Here is a 25,206-nt window from a genome sequence, read left to right as displayed (position 1 = left end):
GTCCAAGAAACTGGATTTTCTGTCGTTTTCTCGATGTTCATGGATTTTGAAAACATATTCTCACGTAAAATAGAACTTTCGCGAGCCGATGTGGGCCGCCATTTTTTTCGGAAAGTGGATGTTACCATCGAAAAAAAATGAGAAAAACACGAGAAAGACATCACCAACACCGCCAGATTTGCGATCTTCTTTGCGGCCAATGCATGTGCGCCCGCTATTTTCACGTGCTTTCGCAATGGGAATTGGCGCTTACGCTATGTTCGCGAGACATGTGAAGGCGTTCAGCTACAGATCGCGGAGCACGCGCGTATTGCATAGGGATTGTACATCGTGCCGCAAGCAGAAATACTACGTCGCATATCGCCCTTATCGGCGAAAATTGTGCCGGGTTTTGCCCTGGTAAATCATGAAAACTGCATTGGTCATTGGTAAATTTCTTTTATGAAAACAGTTGCGTTAATTAATAATCTTGTCTATGATATATGAAATGGTTGAAAATAATTTGCCTGATTTGCTTACAAGTTGGAAAAACCCTTAACAATGCTTAAACTGCCGCAAACGGGATATTTTACTCTAGTCATCCTTTTTCCCAAGTGTACTGTGAAATGAAGAGTACTTGTGCAAAACTACATTGTATGCTAGTTTGTTTTATGTGTAGGAATGCAGAGACGGAAAATATCAAGTTTTATGCCACCAGGTAAAAATTGTCTTTGCACAAACAAAACGCTACTGATATTCACTGAAGGAAGTTACAAATGTAGTCGTCAGCTATGTTTAGGAGTGAACAAATTGTGTGTCTCTGGAGAGATAAACTACAGGGTGGAATGATACAGGAAGGAAAGAGACATACAGTAATTATATTCAGGGAGTAATTTTCCTGGTATCACATCGCAGTTTGCTATGCATTTTTGCACCACTGTTACACAAACTAACTTTTGTGTAGTGTCAGTTTTCTTCCACAAAAGCGTACAGGATACCATTCGAAATATTGTTCATCAGCCAAAATTGCTAATCAAATTTGAGTGTGAAAATCATTCCCTGATATTATATTTTGGATATATCTCCCCCCCCCCCCCCCACACACACACACACATACACATACCTACACTGTACACTGTATGCACACATACTGGTACAATGTAGGAGGCTGTGGTTATGGGCACTCACTGTAAACGTCCATATTTTTGTGTGATTAATTTTTCCCGCTAAGCAGCTCAAGAACATATTCACGGGTTCTTGAATTTGCGCTTCATGATTGTCAACCCATTCAAAATGTGCAGAGAAAATTGTTCAGATTTTTTGCGGGTCTTAGAATTCGCGCTAGCCAAAATGCACGAAAATTAATGCACTGTGAAAATTTGTGCATTTACAATAAATGATTGTTTGAGAGGGGTAATACAATGTATGACCACAGGCAGTTCGGTAGCCAGAGGCTTAATGCCTGCTAGCATGCCGTGCCACCAGCGTGGACTACAGTGTATGCACGTACCCAGTTTGTGAGTAAATAGAAGTTTGTATGACTCAGCAGCCAAAATGAGGAAGAGAGAGAGAGAGGGTATGCGAGGTCATAATGCTATTCTCACCCGCCAGTTATGTGCCAGTGATGTCCCTGTGAAATGCGGCAGTAGGGGAGAGATGAGGTATGGGCAACTCATCGGCCTGTCACTGCCCTTCCTCATAGTTGGTCATGTGTGAGATATTATGCAATCGAGCTCAACGCTTTTCTCTCTCCCCTTGGGCACCAAGAAGTGTCCTCACTTGAATCGACAGTGACAGTGTCCCAGTTTTCTTCTGATGAGCTGACTCACCCTTCTCATTCTGCTTCGCTCAACTCAAATTAATATAATTTGGAAATATAACAGTGTGTATGTACATTGTATATGTATACATTGCCCTCCAAAACATATTATTCCCCTTCCAGTGATGAATGACATATATACCTGTGTAGTGTGTAAAAGATCACCATATTTCACATACTGTACTGCCCTCCAAAATATGTTACGGTACTCCCATTCCTGGAATGAATGGCATAGTGTCTGACAGGTCAACTTAATAGCTGTTATTTCTTACCAAATCTTTAACCAAGTAATTTTGTTCAGCTTTCTTACTACCCTTGAATGTATGATCTCTAGATTGTAGTGTCTCGTGTAGATCTTTGACTTGTTTTAAAACAATTGAGTTGGAAAAGTATGCTTGATCCAATGATACTATTAGGAGGGCAGTGCTAAATGTTGAAGAATGGCCTTAATTGCATTCCTTGCAATGTTTGACCAGAGATAAGCTTTAGGAACTCCTTAATGAACTATATGAGCCTGCATTTTAATTTCAGCCTTGGACTGATAACTTGTACTGTATTTGCATTACATTTACAATCCATGCAAGGACAGGCGCGGTGGAGCACCCCAATAATCTCGCAGAAATCCATCGGCAGCCGAGCCTCATTTGCATAAAGTAAACAACATGTACTCGCGTAGTTGAGAAAAAGTAAACAACTTCTTAAGCTAATAACAATTTAAGGAAACCTATTTTCGGATTAAAATTGAGTTAGTTTGAATTTGAAAACATGTCCGAATATGCACATATAACATACTAAAGGATTTGACAATGATAAAATGTGAAATTTTAACGAAAACCTGGCGAGCAAAATTACCAAAAATATGCCTCGAAAATCATCCTAAAATTCATGAAGTGTGATTGCGGAACCAAAGCGCCATTCGAACAGAGTACACCGAAATTTATTTATCTGCTTGCATTTTAAATTTCATACCGTAATATTCCCGGCCATGGTTGTGTCGGAAAAAACAGAAGGTAATGCCAAAAATGACACGAATGCAAAGCGTACAGGTCGGTCCCATGTATATATAATCGCGTCACTGTAGCGTTGCATGTCACAGCACACACAACGCATTGCTGCATGCAGCGTGCGCGGCAGCAGCTCAGCAGTCACCGTACCGCCATGCGACACTCAGCAAAATTGACTGCGTCACATGCAAACCAACAATGAGCATGAAATCCTGAATCTCACATACCACGCATGCCCAATATTACGGGAAAAGAAATGACGTCATTTTCAATTGTTTCGCTGACTACAATTTTCTATTCCAAACCCTGTAGAAACAAGTTGATTTCTCAAAAAGTACAGATGGAACCAAGCGAAAACTTTCACCATATATGGATTGAGGCCTGATGAACTTACGAGTGTATGTTGCCAATTTAGGACACATTGGAGCCCGGCCATAGTCCAGTCGGAAAAAAACAGAGAGCATGTTTTGCGAGAGGTGATTTTCGAAATGCTTCAATATCTCAAGTTCTTGTGCAGCAAATTTCATAATTTTTTCATCAAAAGGAAGGTTTTTAAAAACTTAGATAGTATGGGAAGTTTGAGTTTACTAGCGGCACGCATAGCGGCACAAGGAGAAGGTAAAGATTTGACTTTTTCATGCCCACAGTTTCGGGCAGCCGTGGATGCCCGTTGGAAATTCAAATAGAACGGGGCGATAATGAGATGCAAATTGGGGTGCTCCACCGCGCCTGAGGATATCCTGTACTGTAGATCTCACCGAGTAGAGTTTTTCTTAAATTTTGCATACATTTTTTGAAAAAAAGATGGCTCATGCATGAATATGTGCCATTTTGGCATTGCAGATTAGTGCATTGAGGCAATATCAGTCCTTTTGCAAATATATTGTGAAATACATGTACTTTGATGCTTTTCAAGGCTTGCAAAATACAATAAGTTATAGAATCACTGTTTTGAAGAGATCTGGTACATTTCTGGTTACCTTGCTTTATCTTGACTGTTCAGTTACCGGAACCATATTTTGGAGTATAGCGTATGAGTGGTTGACCTTTTAAAGTTGATTCTACATCTCTGATGTGTTGTTGCATATTATTCTACACCCCCCCCCCCCCTCCCCGGGTGTGTGTGTGTGTGTGTGGGGGGGGGGGGGGGGGGAGGGAAGAGTGGTCAAGGTACTTTTTGGTCATCATGTCATGTCAAGCATATCGGCCCTATGGATGCCTGTGCTGTCCATATTCATGCACCATATGACCACTTGCTTGATATAGGTATATGTAGAATGCATCGTGAAATCACTTGTATGTTTATCATAGTGTGCTGCCTTGTAGATGGATCGTTGGATACAGTGACCCAGTTATAAATCTGTTTCAAGGTTCTACAGAGTTGTGATGCACTTTGCGTTTCAAGTGTATCAAATAGAAATGCAGTTTATGACTTGATTTGTTCATTTTTTTTAGGGATTTTTTTTTTTTTTTCAAATGTAACTGCAGTTTATAACTTGATTTATTCATTTCTTAAAGGTTTTCATAAACTGAATTTCTTGGTCGTAGGTTCGTCTTTTAATAAAATATCAAGTATGGAGTACAGTATTTCTACCATCCATGTGTCATCACCACATCTCTCCCCCTCCCCCCAGACAAACAAGCAAACAAACAAACAAACAAAACAATGACTGTTGAGGCCAGATTGATGAGGCATGCATAAAGCCCAGATAAATGTGCATTCAGCTCGTGGAGCCTGTCTTGACCACCACGTTGAATCTGTATGCCACGCATTCGGTATGGGGCATCGTCAGTATGAGCAGCTTCCATTCACCCCAAGCACAACATCCTGATGTCGGCCTGTTCCAGGGATGAATGTTGGTGTTTTGCTACCAAACAGATTATGAGTGACTCAACTGTATTGATCTAATGTTGGTGACAAATTGTAGAGGGATTGATATGACAAGCAATGCCACACACACACACACATAGTGTGTCTACATTGTACATTGTTGTATACATGTACACATACTGTACATAATGTACATTTGTACACATACACACATATGCAGCTGTATATTGTATGCTGTACACACACATGCACACGCCCAATAATTTTGCATGTTTGGGCCAGATGCAACAGACATACATGTAACTATGGTACCCTTTCAGGGGAAGTTTAAAGTGCTGTTTTCTTGAAACTTACAATAAACTCATTGCCACATCTTTAAATACATTAAATGCACATATTCACATACATTTGTATGATACAATGATAATATGCCTTCAGGATTACATTCCAGTGACTTTGTGTGAGTTTTTGTTATCATCTTCATGAGACTGAATTTAAGCTTACTGACAAAAATAAACACTTATGTATTGAAAAGAGAGAATTGACAATGAAGTACAATCTTGTAGACAAATGTGACCCGCTACAACAAAATGGTCCTAAAGTCGCGCACGGTCGAAGCCGTCAAAATCGAGTTTGAAGTCAGAGCATCAAAATTGGTCAAAACTTACAATTTTCTGAATTTGACATATTATTAGAGACTGACATGTCTTCTATCGTCTGTCGAAATTTTGAAGCAAAATGATGAAAGGAAAGACCAAAAAATAGCGTTTTTCTGGGCCATGTTTTTTTGGCGTTTCAACGAAGCAGAAACTGGTTCGAACATTTGGAGTGAGCGCCACACATCGGCTCCGCCCCTAACAACGACCAGAGTGATCTCATTGGTCAGTTTGCTGCTTGCCGCTAACCGAAGCGTGAAGCTCGCACACTGCCCAGTCGACTGGTGCGTGCTGGCGGGGTGCGCTATGCCCAGCCGCATTGAATGAGCATTTCGGGGGTTGCTAGGGCTTACCTTCTATTGTTCGGAGGTGAAAACTGACTTACGTGTGCTTTGATCGTGATTGCGTCGCAAGGAGAACTTTTAGGGCGCTTTTCTCGAAACAGTGATTTCCCAGACGTATCGACATGCTCTCTTTTAAACATCGATATCTCCGCATCCGATTATTTGTATACGATGTGTTATATATCAATTTAAAGCAGAAAGATTAGGGATTTGTGTCATGCAATTTTCAAATAATCGACCTCGCCCGACTTCAGGATCATTTTGTTGTAGCGGGTCACAAATGTATGAGTGAATGAATAAATGAGCATGGAGAAAAATGATACAGCTGCATTTAAAGCTACATGTACCATTCAGAGAGAAACTTTGGTTTTTAGTGAGTCCCCCCCCCCCCCCCCCCGTCTATCCTCTACTGTTCATCACCCAAACTTCTATGTCTTCTTCAATCCCCAACAAAAGTATACTGTACTGCACTCCAGTTTATGTTGATATTTCTTCACTTTCATTGACATCGTGACTATATTAACGTTAAGATGGAGAAAAACAAAAACAAAACTTGAACGGAAATGAAATGAACGGAAATGAACATGCAGTCCAATGTCTACATTTGCCTGTCACCCATGACCAAGCAAAGTAATCTAATATGTGTGGGGTGTTGCATGCAAGATCTTTGAACATGATGTACTGTTTATAAAGCTACATGTATGGTGATTCCAGGAGGTTAACATTAGAAATTTATTCCTTGAAATTTCAAGTAGTTATAGAACTAAATATTGAAAATGACCACATCTGTAGTGAAGGAACGAATGTGTACAACATAGATTGTACATGTGATATTAGACTTAAAGTAATTGAAGTTGTACACAAGATGAAGTGTGCCATGAATCTATACTTGTGTCTGTATGTAGAGACAGAAAAACCCTAAAAATTTCATTCAGACATGTCTCAGTGTGCTATACTTTCATAGCAATGCTACCAGTATGAGCTCTGCCAAGTATCAAGTGCTATCCTTGAATGTTATTTTTGTTTTCTTTCCCTCTCTCTCTCTCTCTCTCTCTTGCTCCTTGCAGGAATTGATTTCAAGATTAGGACGATAGAATTAGATGGCAAGAAGATCAAATTACAAATATGGTGAGTACGAACATTTTTTTTATCTATTTTTTTTTTCCCCCTCGGCTACTCAGGGTAATTTTCTGCTGGGCCCTTGTAGCCCTAACGTACTGTGTATATTGCATGTGACAATCATATTTATTGACGAGTAAAGAGTGCTATCATTGCATTCACATATCTTGCAATAGACTAAGATTTGAAAATTTTAAAGGGAATGGCTAGTAACTGATCAGTGGGAATCAGTGGGAATTCTGGGGGATGATTGTTCCAATACTTGTTGGATTCATTTAAGAGTACATTATATATCTATTGTTGTGTGAAAATGATTTGCTTCAGAACGGTCTCATATTCAAGTAATATGCAGTTTAATGCCCCGTCACTGTACAGGCATGCTAACCTGGAAACATTAAACTGCACATTACTTGAATATGAGACCGTTCTGAAGCAAATAATTTTCACACAACAATAGATATATATATAATGTACTCTTAAATGAATCCCACAAGGATTGGAGCAATCATCCCCCAGCATTCCCACTGATCAGTTACTAGCCATCCCCTTTAAGCAGATGCTTGTCCGTAGTATAAACGTGCATTTATAGCTGATACTGTTGAAGTGCAAGGCAGTACACATATGAAGAACTTACAAAAATTCAGTGAGTCAAGCCTGTCTTCTACTATTGTTTTTTTATGCAGTTTAACAATTTTTTTTTTCTTTTTCTCCCCATTGAAACATCTGCTCATTTGTAGATGTTTCAGACCTCATCCTTCTCCTCTGTATGAGCTTCCTTAAAGTTTGTATCCTATTTGGTGATTAAGACTGGCACTAGGATATTGCCAGATGCTGAGGGAGATTACACATCTCCAGGAAAAACTGAAGCAGATATTATGGAAAAACCTGCTTCTCAAAGAGTGACAACTGAAAAAAGAAAAAAAAAAAGGAAGATATGAAATCTAGCCAACAGCAATATGGAGATTGAAAATGTAAGGGATAAGTGATAATCAAAAGCTGAAGCCTTGTGCTTGATTCAGTATTTTTACGTGTGGGTCCACTGTATCAAAACACATTACTCAACACACCACACACTCACACACAAACACGCAACACACGCACACACATGTATCTTAAATACCACCGAGGACAGTCAAAATACTTTGTCTGTGTCTTGTGAGGACGTTCATCACAAAGTTGTGTTTGGATTGTGTAGCTTAGTCATACCAAGGAGGTATCACACACTTGGTCGCACAGAATGACTCTTCTCCAGTATACTTAATACATGTGAATCTAAATGTTGTGGAATTGAAAAGTGAATCAGAAGAAGAAGAAGAAGAAAAACTGCATTGATGTAGCAATGTGAACGTGTGGATGATGCTGAACTATTTCAGAATTCTGTCACTAATATATCTTTGAAAGTACATTAACAAACATTATATAGAGCACACACCCTTTTGAATGACTGTTTTTAAAATAATTTTTAGAACTATTTCATTTCAATTTTGGTCAGTTTCAAAAATGTATTATTTGTGCCTGTACAGATAAGATGGGAAAATAACTTTATGACCAAATTTGGGCAATGAGATGTTGACATCATATTTTTACATGTACACTGTATACACACATGTACATGTCTGTGTTTTGTGTGGATTTGCAGCGTAAAGATTTGTGCAGTCTAGCGCTGTCGCAGTGAATTATATGTCGTGTACACTTGTATCTGAAAGCCTGGTGTGGAGACACCACAGCTGCAGATGTTTAATACTGAGCAGAAGGGGTGCATTTCATCTGCATTCTCTCAATATGCCATTCATATGTAAATTTGATCAAAACATAACAGATTTATTGATCACATGGTTATGAATCACATGATGTGGATCGTCAAACTGCCCCATGTGTCAAGCCAGACATACATTCTACACGTGTATCCACTGTACACTCTTGTAACAGTATGTTTGCAACTACAGTAGATCTAAAGTACCCTTTGTCAACTGTGGCTGATGACTCTGGAATACAATGTCATATATGCATGTGGGCATGCATTTTGTTTGGCGGCAAACGTCAACAACCACTCAAGATTCCTGTTTGAAAAAAACAAAAAAGTCACTCGAACTTTGACTCTTGAATCAGTGGTCTGTCAGTGTACTGCATTGCTTAGTCAAAGCAGTTGATGTTGATGACATCACAGATTACAAACAAAGGGTACCGTAAAGGTTGTATCTCAAGTGCACCATTTCACAATGTAATATTCACCAGGTAGCGTTTGCTTTTAGAAATCCGAATCCTATGATTCGAGTGCACCTGTCACTTAACAGGACTTGAGTTTATTGCTTCTTTTCCGTATTTCATTTTACTAGTATTTGACTACATCATGAGCAAGCTGAAATATTTGTTTATTGTAGCGCCTTCAGACTAATATCAATTTGACATTTTCACAGATATAGAAAGCTACTGGTTGGGTATTATTGTCTGTATTATATTGCCAACATTGCCAAGGATTGGTAGTCAAAGATCATATGCAGACCAAAGTCTGCTCTGTGTAGTGTTTGCGTAGATGCCAGGCCTTTAGACCTTTTCCGAGTAGACGCTTAGTAGATTATCTTCAGCAAATTTGAAAGACACATTGCTGTTGAAGCAGAATATGGAAGATGAAAGAGAAAGGTCACTAAAAGATGATGTAGTATGATGACAGACGAAAGGCGACTGCAATAACAAACGAAAGTTTTATTTAGCATAGATTTTAAAGTTATGAATGTTACTGGAGGGTGCTTTGAAATTATCAAAGAAAAAATAACCTACCTCTGTCATTGACAGGTATGATGTGTGTGTTATTTCACACCTATCGTACCTGTCTTGTAAGTGCAAATGTTTTGTAAAGGGCAAAGGACTATGGGCAAAATTTGATAAAAAGTGAGAATGTGTGCAGATAGAGTGCTATCAACATTCAGTCTACACCTCTGACATTTCTGTGAAAATCTATTACATTGTGTATGTTTCCGTAGAATATCTACCATGTTTTTTTTTTTCTTTTATTCAAATTTTGAATATTGTTTCTATGTTTGTTTGTTTTTTCTTTCTTTCATATCATCAGGGACACAGCTGGTCAGGAACGATTCCGAACGATCACAACGGCGTACTACAGGGGAGCCATGGTGAGAGAGCTGACGATATGGACAGGGTCCATCTCATTCCTTATGAATTGCTTCTATAATAGGTGGTAATTTGAGTCCACATAACAAATTGAGAAAGAACAAGTGGATCTTGATTGTGAAGTGATCATGGAGAAGGTTAAATATCTTACTTTTAGGTAGAGATCTTCCCACCCCTCTTTTTTTTTTTTCTTTTTTTTTTTTGGGGGGGGGGAGAGTCTTTCAAAGTCATTGACAGAGGATGCAATAAAAATGAATGTGTCATGTGATATCAAGTTAATCATAAAAAAATATAGTGTCCTGTCCCTGTGGTTATACATGTGTGCTTGTTAATCACTAGTGCTGTATCTGGATAAATAAATTACCTATGGGGGTTTTGTAAGAATGAACAAATGCAAAAATTATGAAAATTTGAGGCAAGAAGGTATTTGAGCATTCAAACAGCAAACTTAAATGCTCTTTCTTCCTTTTCAATTTTTCTTTGTCTTTTTGGATATAATTGTTCTCTTTCACAATTTTTAGAATAGACATGTACATGTATATGTCACACCTGGCCTGGTGTAGATATTTCATAAGTTGTCAAAATACATCAAGGTAACTCGGCTTTACCTAGCCTACTGGTTTTGTGTCGTTGATCTGTTTGGTTCTACCAACTTTGTACCCATGTCTTTCACTTTCTTGTATATCAAGAGAGAATTTTAGCCTGATAAAAGTTACGTTGCTACAAAACTACTGTTAAACGTTTCATTTTGAGAAGAAGAAAAAAAATTGCTACAGTGGATCATTCATTTTTTGTGGTACAAAGCTGAATGCTATATTGTGTATCAACATTGTGTACAAGTAGATATGGGTGCTGTTTGTTATTTCGAAGGTTCGTTAATCCGAAACACACAAATTCTATATACCTAGAGGTTCATTAATCCAAACATTTGTGGTGTTAATTCGAAGGTTCGTTATTCCGAAGGTTCGTTAATCTGAAAATGAAATAGGGTTTGTTATTCCGAAGGTTCGTTGATCCAACAATGATATAGGGTCTGTAACGAATCTTCGGAATAACAAGCTTTGTTACATTTTCAGATAAATGAACCTTTGGAATAATGAACCTTATTTCATTTTCGGATTAACAAACCTTTGGAATAACAAACTTTATCACGTATTTGGATTAATGAACCTTCGGAAAAACGAATCTTTGAATGACGAACCCTCGGAATAACGAAAGTTCGGAATAAAGAACTGTAACCGTAGGTATTTTGTTGGTATGTGCTGGGTCATGCTGTAAATTGCTGCAGGGAGCATCATTGTAGTATACATTTCTTACCTCTAGGGATGGTCATATATCCTGTTTACATGTACAGTAGTTTGTACTTTCTTTGGGGGTCATCTGCATTTTTTTTCCTTATCATGTACGTTGTACGTTTGTTTTCTGAAGGGCATCATGCTGGTATACGACATCACAAATCAGAAGTCATTCGACAACATCAGGAATTGGATCAGGAATATTGAAGAGGTGAGTCAAATCTCCTTGGCTGGATTTCACTGGTAATCTCTCTCTCTCTATCTCTTTATCTCCCCCTCTCAGTCTCTCTCTCTTTCTGGCTATTTTATCTATCCATCTATCTTAACATTAGTTTCACAATAACTCCCAGTCTTTATTCTTCATTCAGACTCCGATTTAGATGTGAACCTGTTACGAATGTGGGCTAACAAACGGGCTGGTGCAATACTGGCAGGTAAAAATGGTGGTCTAAATTTAGTGCAGAGACCACGTTTGAACCGCCCACGAGGATTCACGCAGGGCGGTCTGCGACTCTACACCAATACATGCATGTGGTATACACTGCCATTGTTTGAACTTGCTGCCAAGTATCTGTGCTGGAGCTACATATATCCACAGTGCCAAGCAGGAAGTAAGCTGATGAAGGCACGAATAACCACAGAGTAGAGAGATTAGCAACGTCTGCTAATTGCACGTATTATGTGAAATAATTGTAGGCTTGTTGTTTTTGCGTACCCAATGAGCCGCAATCGGTTCATTGTATGATGTGTTTTACCGTGCGCAAGTGTGCAAGGAATTGATAAGTTACAGTTGCACATCTTTAAACTTGTGTGTGGTAGATACAAAATGAATGATTACATGGTATGTAACAGTCAATGTGTCCGGTGATACATTGTCCCGGGGGGGGGGGGGGGGGGGGGGTAATAGAGAATGGTGTTGATTCCAAGTCATGCCTTGTTAAATTTATTCACAGAATTAATCTTAAAAATTCCCTGAATCTTGCATGTTGCTCTTCCTCACCCCACTGAGTAGCAATGACAAGTTATTTATTTGTGGGGGTTTTTTCATGCACCATTACATGCTTGAATATGGGAATTCTAACCATTGTGGATGATTTATATTCATATTTTTGACCTTTGTACAAGTGTAGGCTTGAATGTATGAATTCCAACCAATGTGATTTGGCAAGTTGTAAAAACCAGAGGTTTTCATGATGATATTCTGTAATGTCTGAGATCTTTGCTGATTGGTCATCCAAAGGATAAACTGCTATGTACTCTCTCTCTCTCTCTCCTTTTTTTTTTTCCATCAAGTTTTACATGTGTGCACACAATTTAACAAAACTATCAGTAGCAAGGTCATGCATATTGAATGTAGGTGTGCTGTACACCTTGATAACCTGAAAGAACATAGTGTAGGTAGAATATGTAGGTGTGAACAGGAATATGACACATTGCTGCATAGCATGGATGCCAGATTGTGGAAGATACAATGAGGCAGATTTGTAACAACAACTTTCACCATAGCAAAGAGGATGGGTATGAATCATTCACCATGCATACTATAGAACATGACAATTTCTTTTGGGGTGGGGATGGGGATGGGGGGGGGGGGGGGGGGGAATGGGGAGGTTTCCGGCTTTCCAGCATCCATTCTACTAAATTATGTTTTACATTATGAGGTAATAACTTCATAATTATAGTGTGAGGTCAGAAGACTGCATGTCCATTTTGCAGAGGATGGTAAATTTAGACATCTGACTACTTTTTTTTCTCTCTCTCTTTCTTGGCTGAATATTTGTAGAGTAATGCATGCTGTTTGTGCTTTACATTGTACATGTTTGCATCCAGCACTGTCAAAAGCTGAAATGCATAAAAAGATTATCGGATTATCCAGTTTGAATACTGTATATGCCATATATTTCGCGAGTCTAAATTTTCGCGAATTGGGAATTCCCGACAATTTCGCGAGTGGTTAAATTCGCGATCGTGGAGTCCTGTACTAAACAGAGAAATGCATACATGTACGTCACATTCACATTGGGATCAGAGTCAATATTTTCGTGTGTCTTAAATTTCGCGAATAGCACCCGACTCGCGAAATTCGCGAAAATAAAAACCTCGCGAAATATTCAGTGTATACAGTAGTATAATTATTTTTAATTTTTAAATGTTAATCATCAGTTTGTCTATACTAGGGAACCATGTATTATATGATAAAGGAAGAAATGCTGATTTTTGCAGAGGGAAAGACAGTTCGTCTTGTCGCAGCCACCAGAGTGTAGCCTGGAAGCCAATTTGGGAGAGTGTGCTGCATCCCAGTGTTGCGCCTCCTTCAATTCAGGAAGTGCAGTGGTGCAGGGATCCCCCCTCCAGCAAGCCACTGGGTTCTGATTCGGCAGGGGGACATTAGTCATCCCCTACCTCCAAGAAGATGGATCATCACCCTCATGTCCCTGTGTTGATCCATCATTCCTCCCATCGGCTGTGGTAGTCTTGACAATTGTCTCCTCAGACCCCTTTGCTGATACCTCCATTGTACAATTTTCCTCCTGCTATCTGTGATAGTCTCCACGCATGTTTGTTCAGACCTCTTTTCTGATTCTACAAACATTGCTTGTGTTGGTATTGACAAGTCTGATAGTCTGAACTTTTATCTCTTCAGATTTCTTGTTTCCCCTGTTCCTCTGATTGGCTTTGATAGTCTTGAAAGCTGTTTCCTCAGACCTTTTTTGGGACCACATTCCACCCATAGGCTGTGATAGTTTTGATGAGTGTCCCTATTGACTGTACACTGTTTGGTGCAGTAGTCTTTGCAGACGTTGTCATTTTTTACCCGTTGACGCTGTTAGTGTTGACAAGTTACTCTTGTAGATTTCCTGTTGCCATGTTCCGTCTACTGGCTGGAGAGAAGTGTCTTTCAGACCTTCTTCTGTGGCTACATTCCACCTATTGGCTTTGATAGTCTTATATAATGTCTGTTCAGATGTTTGTTGCTCCACCCAACCCATTGGTTGTGATAATCTTTTGATTTAACAAGTTTTGCTGCAGATGTCTACTGGCTGCATTACCCTATCCATTGAATGTACATACAAGTTTTGGTGGGTGTGATTTCAGACCCTCATGTTGCAATTTGTCTCATTCCCTGCAATAATGTTTGAATAATGCATCACCCCCTCTTCTTGTTGCAGTGGAATGGGACAAATTTGGAGAGAAGAGACAGACATTTGTGTGGCTGGTGATAATGACTCTTTGGCCCGAATTCACAGAGGTGGTACAAATGAAACCATGGTCTAAACCATGGACAAAAACCATGGAGCGCCAAGTGTCAAACGGAATATTTCGTTACGAAATTGGTCATTTCGTCGTCAAAATGACTGTTTCGTTAACGAAATTATCATTTCGTGGACAAAATGTACATTTAGTTACAAAATGTTGTCATTTCTTTACAAAATAATCATTTCGTCGACGAAATGACTGATTTCGTAGCAAAATATCCCATGCGACACTTGGCATTCCATGGTTTTTGTCAATGGTTTAAACCATGGTTTCATTTGTACCACCTTTGTGAATTCGGGCCTTTCAGTCTGTATTTGGGGAATACCCGTGACAGGAATAGTAGAAAGACATAAAACCAGTATGAGTCACATGTTTAAAGTCAAGTGTCCATGGTCATGATGGAGAAAAGGAGGTCACCATTCCATGACACTGATCTTGATGCAATGCAAATTGATTTTGGGAGCTTTTACTTTGAACTGACTTTGAGTATTTTTGCAGGTACCGTATAGAGTGTGCATAGAGTGTCCATGAATAATCTAAGATCTGCCATTTCTCAAGCATTGAATATGAACGTACACAGAGGCACAAGCATGCACTCACTCACACACACACACACACACACTCCCTCATTCATAATTAGTCTTCAGGAGGAGCATGGTTAAAAACGTAGGACTTCAGACATTTTGTCAGTATTAAAGTGACTGCCATACAATATGTGGATTTTAGGGAACACTGTACTGGTAAATAGCTTGTATTCAATACATACTACATTGCAGTATAGATATTTTAGATATTTGCATCAACATCATCCATTAGTCCATACTTCACTCGCTGTAAAATGTCAGTGATATTGAGAAAATTTTCTGCTTTACATGATTCACGAGAAAGCATTTAACAAGCGTGATCACAAGTTACACAGCATAGCAGATATCCTGCATTTAAAGACAGGGGGCGGATAGACTGAGTTAGACGCATGCTGTCATTGACAGTACTTCAAGTGTGAAAGAAATTTCGCTGTGAAGCAGATAAACTATTTGGGCGTGAAGCATCAAACTGCATGCCTGACTGTTTATTGTGTATTTCACATCCATTATGTCTGGCAGCTTTACTGAAAAAAGGGACAAAACTAAGTAGAAGAAGATTTACAAAATTGCATCAGTGCGCTTGGTATGGAGTTACATGTATGTGCAGTGATCTGTGAATCTCATTTGTTAGCTATACAACTTATGTAAGAATACTAATATACAGTTTGTATGAACAATTCCCATTTTGTGTAATGAGCGATTATTTGCAATTCTACAGTGTAGACTGCAGATGTACAGTTTGAATACGAAAAAGGAAGTACAGTAGCAACATTACGACAGTGGAGTACAATGTAGATTTGTGTCCATAGTGATTCTGTCTTTGCTTGGGAATTTTGCTTTTTGATTGAAATAACATGAAACTGAAAGGAAGCCAGTCAAAGCATGAGAACTACCAGTAATGAGAACAGGACTCACAATTTTTTGCCAAAAGATTTCTGTCACCAATAGTGGTCCATAAAAGGAATGAAAACTTCTAGATATCTCGCGATAATGTTTTTTCCAGATGTCGAGCCTGAGCTTGTAGTGGAGCAAAAGAATAGACCCATTGGTGCTAGCCATTTCCATTACCCGCAGACATAAATGCTGAACATTTTTAATAGTTCAGTGAGAGAGGAGTCTGCTCATTGCTGTATATCCTAACTTTGGGGTCAGTTGCCAGCTTTTAACTCTAAGAATCCCAGAACCCCTGCTACTGGTATGCAAATATTCATAAAATTTGGTGATTCATTCATTTAAAAAATGGTCCACCCTCAGGCATCTTGCACTCAAATATACAGTGCACATATCCCCATTGATATGTGTGATTAAGTTTTTGATAAAATCCTGAAGGCTAATTTTACATAAAAATGCTGCGTGATTATGTGTGTCATCCGTGTTGATATCCTGTTATTTTAACTCATTTCACTTCAATCCACAGATGATAATGGGTGTGGTAAGCATGTCATGGGGGTATTTAAAGCCAGGCAGCTTGTTTAAATATTTTGTTTTGTGTCCAAGAAAAATCTGCGTAGAGATTTGTGTGTCTTTGCTATTTTCCCGCACTTTGAACTCGGGGGTGTTTTATAAAGCTGTTCTGAAAATTACGAACGACTAACAATTGACTGGTGATCAGTTCTTGTGCTGAATTATTGAAATTCTGATAAGTATACAACTGCAGCACATCACAACTGATCACCAGTCGCTCGTAAGTTGTTCATAACTTTAAGAACAGCTTTATGAAACACCTCCCTGGTGTCTTCTTGGTATTTTGTCTTGTGATATGGTCAGAAAGGTCCATTGTGCTTCAGTGGTGTAGGACATTTCTTCATTGTGTTTCCACAGATGGCATTGATAAGTTTGCCACACTGTTATATCACACTCCTCTCCTGGCCTTGGTTGTCTAGCAGATCCCTTATTAATGCTGATTGGCTCCAGCCAAAGCAAATCATCCACTACCGTGTGAACATTACACTCTTAAAAAAACTGCTTATTCAGCTTGTCACTTTCTGTCGATAATTATACTTTTTTCATGTGTATTGTTTGACATATTTGTATGCCTGGTACACAGCCATTAACCTCTCTGTTTGGGTGTGTCTGATACCTAATATGTAAATTTTGAGAAAATGTGCAATGTATTTTGATATCTGCCTGGCTACAAAATAAATCAGTTTGATCAAATCAGTATTAGCCCACTATGATAGATCCTGGAAGATGGTCCATGCTCAACACTCAGAAAAAGTGCAAATTGTTTGCTACTATACATCCATATGTTCACGGCTAATATACATTGTGCATTGTACAGCTATTGTATTTTAATACGAGGCTGATAACTCTTGACTGGGGCAGTTGCGTCTTGGCCCTTAAAGTTCTGTGGGATTTCATTACCAGACTCTACTCTCTGGTCATCAAATTGGCAACTCTGGATTTTACTGCATATGTACAGTATATGTAGTGTATTTGAGTAAGATATATACTTGAAGTCACTATGGATGCATGAAGTCAGAATCCTCTAAAATGTCAATTGCCAAATTTACAGAGGAACTATTAACAGGTTCTTGAAATTATAGTTAAGATTTAATTATTGTTTCTGTCAAATATATACCAGTAGCTCAATGCAAAGTGTACTAAGTGAAAGAAAAGAAATAAATTTGTGATCATAAATTGGTATGAGAGATTGGAAGCATAAGAAAATAGAAAGGAGTGCTCTACCAAATGACATGATGTATCACCAATATTTGTAGCTCTGTTTTCATGGTAATTTTACATAGTTCTGATTGCTCCCCGTAATGTACATAGTAAATACCATTTATGCATATCCAAGATGGCTCATTAGAGGTAATCTCATAGTATTTGAATTTTGATCAGAAAGCAATGTAATTCGAATTGTACTCCTGGAAAATTAACTCGATAATTTATATCAGAAGGACCATCATTGTACATCCTATCTTAATGATTTTTATGGATCATAAACTTGAAGCTTTAAAATATGCCTGGTAAGCATTCAGTCAGTGTGCCATATTTATCATTTTTCAGATGATGCTGGTAGTGACCTAGAAGGAAAAAAAATTGTATTTGGTACTGTATAGGGAGTATATATACGTCATACTTCTGCAGGGTCTAATCATAAATTTTTATCTCATATAACCATGGTCATGTGACCCTGTCAGATATGATTGGTGCACAGAGTCGTCAACCAAGATATTACTAGTTCTGCTTGTGTTTTCGTCAGTACCTCTTTTGCCCTGGAATAGTGAGCATAGAAGTGTAATAATCATCAAAGCTGTCACCACGGTAGCATATACCCCTACATTACTACCCCATACTCTGCCCTCAGTACCTCTTTCACAGACTGTGCTGGTCTGTGGGTCGCTCAAATATTCTACTCACAGCAACCGCCTGGAAAGTTGAAAACGAAATTCAAGGCCTACTAACTGGGGCTTGCGCCCTGGTAGAATATTTGTGAGCAAGCGATGAATGATGTGGAATCTCTGGAAATTTGAAATTTTTTGCCTGATGCATCGAACGTGTGCACCACAGAAGCAGGGATGAATCATGGTTATTTTCAGGTTTCTGTGATTGTTGTTATTTTTGGTTCTTTTTGCAATGAAGAGTCATAAGGAGAGAACAAATATGGCTGTAATTTTCCCACCACAGTTGGAACATCCTTCTGTTTCTCAACTGACTGTCATATACAAAACATGATTACTGTATCTATGAAAAGGATTTTAAGGGAATGCTGGGTAGTTGCAAGTGTTAACAGGGACATGTTATACACAACTGTAGGACACAGCAAAGATGTAAAGTGTACATATGTACATTGTATACTGTGTACATTTTGTACTAATATTATTACCAGGTATTGTGCCATTTTATAGCCAGTGTGTTTTGAAGTCTTTGATTCTTTGTGAGGAATTAAATGTCAAAAGTCAGATGGATAAAGGAATAATCAAGTCAAAGTTTTAAAAAAAAAAACAACAACAACAAAAAACAACAACAAATAAACAAAAAACAAAACGCTTCAGGTTTCTGTGTTGTGCTCACCAGCACAACATTATGATGCATAGTCCCATGTGTCCATATCTGTGTTTGCTTTCAGTCAACATGCTGGGAAATGAAAAGCACAATAATTAACAATGCCAAGACTGACTGTTACCTGCAGCTTTCTGAGGCATTGGAATGCTATTGAATCACATATTCTGGCTAGAAAATATTGTAACTAATCACCACTTAGTTTAGTTTCACACCAAACACATGAACATGTAACAGGACGTACAGCTCATTTATGAATGTTGAAATGCATTGTACAGTACTTTGTGTGCATTAGAGTTACCGGTGATACTGATAGAGTTTTTAAAGAGTTAACTCTACCAAGGTTGGTACAGAATCACTGCAAGGTGGACCGAAGCAGTAAGAAAACAGCAAAACTGTCCCCTATGTGCCAAGGCAGGCAATTTGGCATGGCGCACAAATAATAAGCACCTACTCTTTTAGTTGTCGGTCCAGTGTGACCAAGTCTGACCTGTACACCTCATCACTTCCGATCTGTCACTCCGTTGACTTTTACGTCCATATTTTGTTTATGATTACTTTTACAGCATGCGTCAGCGGATGTTGAGAAGATGATCCTTGGGAACAAATGTGACATGGATGACAGGAGAGCAGTATCAAAGGAGAAGGGAGAACAGGTAATCGAGTTCGCTCACGTCCAAAGTAGATTTTTTTTTTTTTTTTTTTTTTTTTTTACAATTTCTGTAACAATTATATTTTAGTGCTTTGTTTTTGTCAGTTGATTTGTTTCATGATGTGTTCATCACTTCTTGAATGCATTCTTGGCCACGATCTGGGCTGGATGTTCCCCCTTCTTTTCTTTTCTTTTTTCACAAGTACATGTACATTATACACAGCATTTTGTGTGTGCCTTTATGCGTCTTTTTGGAAAGAAGTACAGGTATTGCAACTGATTGACAAATTGCCCTACATTGACATAAATAACCACTGAAAATTGATTAGTGTTTTATTAGCAGCCATGATAACAGAAATCATGGGCGTACATGCTTGAGCAGGAGTCACATCGATGTAGGGCAATTTGTTGATCAGTTGCAATAAAAACATCTTGACGGAAGAATTTCATGATTATGAAGATGTACAGGTATGTTTAGATGTCTTTCTGTGTTCGTAGAACACTGGATAAGAAAAACAACGAAAACGATGCATTGCCATATAGCAGTAGCCTTTTTTTTTTTTGCCTCCCAGAATGTGCTAATTTAGTGGAGTTGCAGAGTGCTGAAGCAACAGATGCTTTGAGAAAAATAGTCACAATTAATCAAAGATCGTCATGCATAATGCCCAGAGCTTATTTGTCTGGAGACCATTTCTACAGGGGCATGTCAATGTAATGAAATGCATTTGCCTGATAACTAGAACAGTTCTGCACAAAATATCTGCCTCCCCATTTGAAAAAAAATAAAAATTGAGCAAATGCTGAAATTTCACAATTTTGGGGATCTGGAGAATTGCTGAACTGGATGCAGCATTTTGGCTCAAATTTGAAGTCCCATGATTTTGCAGTATAGATTATGCTCACAAAATGCCAAAAACAGAAGGAGGTATCAGGCCATACTAAGTAGGTAAAGTCAAAATAAAGTTTGGAATGTGTTTGTCATTGCTGATTTGTTCCATCTTCATTACCATCTTAGTCCTGTAGGTCAAATATTTTACGTCATGTTGCTGACTGTGCTGATTTTTAAGATGTCCATTTTTTCCCCTCTTTCTATGCAGCTGGCAATAGAGTATGGCATCAAGTTCATGGAGACCAGTGCAAAGGCCAGCATTAACGTAGAAGAGGTAAGTAGGAATGAGTGCATGCCTCTACGGTATTCCAGGTTTATTCAGTCATTGGAACATTAAAACAAATTGTTGTGCTACTGCATATCATGAATCTTTTTTTTTTTTTCTTTTAATGCTGCTGCTTTTCTTTTTTTTTAAAGCATTAGCATAAGTATGACACAATGAAATGAAAAATGTTGGATCTAGTGACTGTATAAGATATGATGTGCTTTATCATGCTTGATGGCAGCAGTAAGGTTTTTCGTAGGAAAATGTATTTTATGAGAGGACCTGCTTGAATATGTACAAAGTCATGACGGAACAATCTTAAAATACTGAACAGGCCATCCGCTTTTTTGATAAGAAGAGAACGCTAGCAACGGAGAGGAAATGATGCAAAGTTTTTCACTTCATTTTTTAGCATTCTTTGTTGACAGGTTTTCTTCATGCTTGACAGAGACATCAAGTTGAAAAGTGTTGAGATTTCACATGCTATGCCATTTATTTCATAAAGTGAAGAGTAGCACAAGGACCAATAGGATATGGTGCATTCTTTCCATATTTCTCTTAGCCCTTTATGTGCCAATGAATCAAATGTGCACAAATTTCACACACAAAGCTATGGATGACAGATCCAGTGTGGCATGCAGAGGGTTTATTTCATTCACCTTGTCTCGTTGGCAGGCTTTCGTGACACTTGCCAGAGACATCAAGTCGAAGATGGACAGGAAGATGGACGCCACAGGTCAGCAGAAGACGACCGGCGTGAAGGTCACGGAAAAAGAGTCGCAGAAGAAGAGCGGGTGGAAATTCTGCACTTTATTGTGATGTCCATGCCTGTCGCAGTTGGAGACTGGCCCCGCCCCCTTTCCGGGGGATTCCCCCAAATCATCTCTGAGATAAAATCGCCGCGGGCAGGGTGTGCCAAGACCAGTGGCACAAGGACACTCGGATATCATTTGATGGACCAAGTGCACTTGGTGGCTAGACCAATGTCTTTAAAGGCATAAGTCCCTCTCGCCTGCTCTGGATTATAAATATATACATATACATATAAATATATATATATTATTTTTTTTCCATTCCCATAAGATGAGCACCCCTTAGCAAAGCAACCTTTTCTAACTTTTGCCAAGACTAACATAAAGGGGTGAAGTGTCCTGTGATGGTTTGCCTTTATATTTTTAGCTTCATCCTGCATTACAAAACCTCAACAGCAAACTCTGCTACGGAAAACCCAAATTTCTTTCAAAAGCATAGTTTTTTTGTGGGATATGTGGGAGGTCTTTCTGTATGGGCTGCTTTCTGATGACATTATGATTAAAGGTGTGTGCACAGGAAGTGATGCAAGCAAAGAAGGAAATGCGATTCTCTTCATACCAAAGACTCATTGGTTTATCCTCTACCGTATTGCCAATTTGACTCACCATGTTATTGTGGAAATTGTTTACAAAAAAACAAACCAAACAAAATATTATTTAGTGTTTGTCTGAACTGTGCATTAGCCTAGAAATATAAATCAAAACATGACAATGTATTGCGTTATTTTTTTAGCAGAATGGAAAAGATTAAGGGATAGCAGTACAAATGAAAGAAAACACACACATGTACACACAAAAAGCATGTCCCCTTCACTGAAATGATATGTCAGACAAGTTTTGTCTTCTTGCTTTGGGATATCTCCATGTGCTCAAGTCTACCTATGAAAAGGAGAATGTAACCAAGCCATTTCTCACTGCTTATCTGGAAGCAGAAGGGAGAAGGCTGCCCAGCAACCAGCCTGAACACATCTTATGCCGAGCGGCTCTATAGAAACGAGTAGTGGAGTCCATTGGACATTGCTCACTTTGCTGTCTTCTCAGAGTGTGATGCACCCTTTTAAGGGTACAGTTCATTTTTTTTTTCCATCCCAGTGATTGATGGTGAAGAGAGTGTCTCCAGAAGCACACATCACAAGTGGTGGTGAACCTTAAAGACTTGCTGGTAAATTGTGAATATGTCTGCTTATCTACACATACAAGCTGACATTTTGTACATCTCCTCATGTCTGTGTCGACTAGGAAGTATCAGTAGGTGTGGGTGCTTGTTTAGACTTTGTGTTTGGAATTGAAAGCTATTTGTTCTTTTTTTTTATCAATACACTGTTCAAAAAAGTTACCGCCCCCCCCAAAAAAAAAAAAAAAAAAACTGAACTGTACCCTTATGAACTGTTGACATGCCACGACTCCTAAAAATAATAAATGTATGAAGTTTTAATGGGCATTCTTTGAGAAATATGTTTCAGGTCAGTGAAAATATATGTCTCAAAATTTGCTCCATTTTTCTACTTTTTATGTTGTAAAATTTATATTATGATATACTGTAAGTAATAATGCATGCAAGAATGTTGTACATGTATTGATGATGAATTGTAGCTCCGCAGAAAAAAAAAAGGAGACATGTGAGACATTGTGTTTGCAGTATAGAGAAGGGGAATTCTATCTAGTTTGTTTTTTAACATTCTCTTTTCCCTCCCACTGGTCAATAGTTCTACATGATGCGATATTTGAAGTTGCACTCTGTGTAGTTTCTCACAGAGTCTTGCTGTTTTTGGAATGATTGGAATGATTTACCAACAATGAGGAATTAAAGCACCTCAATATTAATATATTCCTGTGTGTGTTTTTTTTTTTTTCTTTCATTTTTTTTTTCTTTTTTAAGTCAGGACCAATTACTATGTGATATGACACTTTGCCATGGTGTTATGGATATGTGGAGAATATGCAGTCATTATCTTTCAAGATTAAATATTCAAGTGGAAAAGCTGACTTCCCGAAAATGGTAACCATTATCAACGCAAGTGATGTGTATTTAATGTATCGGGGAATATGAGAAAGTGGCTTGGGGAATAGATTGTGGATTATACTTGTGGAAAAATATTTGAACTTCAAAGAAAGCAAGCAACAAACCTATAATAGTTAAAATGTTGAGAAATGCAAAATAATCCCAGGTTGTTCCACAAAGTGATGGGCATTCTGGATGGAGGTTATCAATGACATCAATGTGTGAACACGTGTTGTCCCAAACTATAGTTAATGTCATTTGTGTTTGATGGTTTCTGAGAAAACTATCATGGGGTTTAATACGGGCTGTGTGAGGAATTTCTAAATGCGTACGAACGAAATAGTTGAAATATTACCAAAGTTTATTGAAGGGGGATAATCAAATTCAGTGTATCCATGAAGGAGGATATTGGTGAACTAATGTGAGAGCCAGATAAAAGTTGACGAGTGCTCATGTGATCAGTAATTTTAAGCTTGGTGTGAACTCACCCCAACTGAAGGTCGCATTGACTTGATCACAGTGCCCTCTGAACTGACAGCATTTGCATCACCTACGCAAGCCGACTTGTCTTCAACAGGTTCTCACATTCTGCTCACATGTTTGTGTGTGTGGTGTTGTACGCATGTGTTATGTATGTATGTATGTATGCTTATATGTGTGTGTATGTGTATATTATGCAGGGCTCCACGTTAGCGGTGGCCCAGTGGCCCAAGGCCACTAGAACCAATGTCAGGCCACCAAATTTCTAAAATGGTTATCTTTTAGTGACCCAAGCTGGCTGCTAAAATTCAGAATGAATCTGTATATTTCATTTTATTTCGGGCCACTGCTTTTCCTTTTCAGGCCACCAAAAGTACAAATTCAAAGATTTTAGTGGCCCAAATGGGCCACCAGATAAAAATGTTAGTGTGAGCCCGGGTATATGTGTGTATGTGTCTGTGTGTGTGTATGTGTTTATGCATTTGTGTTTGGGGTGGGTGTGTAGCACAGGTGTGTGCATGTATGGACTTGTGCTTGTGCAAACACATGCAGATGAAGAGATTAGTAAGTGGAAAGAAGGTATCAAACAAAATTAATGGGACAAAATGCATCATTCCTAATGTGGGTTTGTTTTCTGGTACTCTAAACAAATTCTTTGAAGAGTATAGGTCTTTCTCTTAAAAAGAGGGTGGGGGAAGAAGGGATATTGGGAACAAATAGGCTTTCTGCCAGGGAGGTGGGTCCCTGCTTTATGCTGTTGAAACAGGCTCTTTGTGCGGTGCTCACATAATGTAGCATGCAACTTATACTAAAATGGCATGAACGTGACGGACATACACACTCATAAGTGAGATACCTGGAAGATTTGGCCCAGACATTCGCAGAGAATGTAGATTCCCTGAAAACTTCACAGCACTTTTGCCGCCACATATTCTGCCAATTTCTGTTGATGCTAGTCTCAGCCTCATATTTCGTCTACCAAAAATCAACCACAGATGAAATTTGTGTGGTACCACCAGGCCGTGCAAAAGATAGAAGAAGCGGAGGGAAGATTTAGTGTGCTACCTTCAGAACCAGCGT

General features: G+C 38.7%; 1 protein-coding gene across 1 annotated transcript in view; it reads left to right on the top strand.

The window, feature by feature from the left end:
* The window catches only part of LOC140237987 (ras-related protein Rab-8A-like), a 29,784-nt gene extending 6,342 nt beyond the window's left edge, over positions 1-23,442 (top strand). Inside the window, exons 2-7 of the mRNA XM_072317915.1 lie at positions 6,701-6,761; positions 9,823-9,883; positions 11,310-11,387; positions 19,593-19,682; positions 20,776-20,841; positions 21,508-23,442. Of these exons, the coding sequence (XP_072174016.1) occupies positions 6,701-6,761; positions 9,823-9,883; positions 11,310-11,387; positions 19,593-19,682; positions 20,776-20,841; positions 21,508-21,651 (500 nt within the window). The 3' untranslated portion in view covers positions 21,652-23,442. The remainder of the gene's footprint in view (positions 1-6,700; positions 6,762-9,822; positions 9,884-11,309; positions 11,388-19,592; positions 19,683-20,775; positions 20,842-21,507) is intronic.
* Positions 23,443-25,206: the final 1,764 nt, after the last annotated feature.

This window comes from Diadema setosum, chromosome 14 (genome assembly GCF_964275005.1).
Source record: "Diadema setosum chromosome 14, eeDiaSeto1, whole genome shotgun sequence".
In the NCBI taxonomy this organism is placed as follows: domain Eukaryota; kingdom Metazoa; phylum Echinodermata; class Echinoidea; order Diadematoida; family Diadematidae; genus Diadema; species Diadema setosum.
Note: the sequence above shows the minus strand (reverse complement) of the source record. Positions and strands in the feature narration are given on the sequence as shown.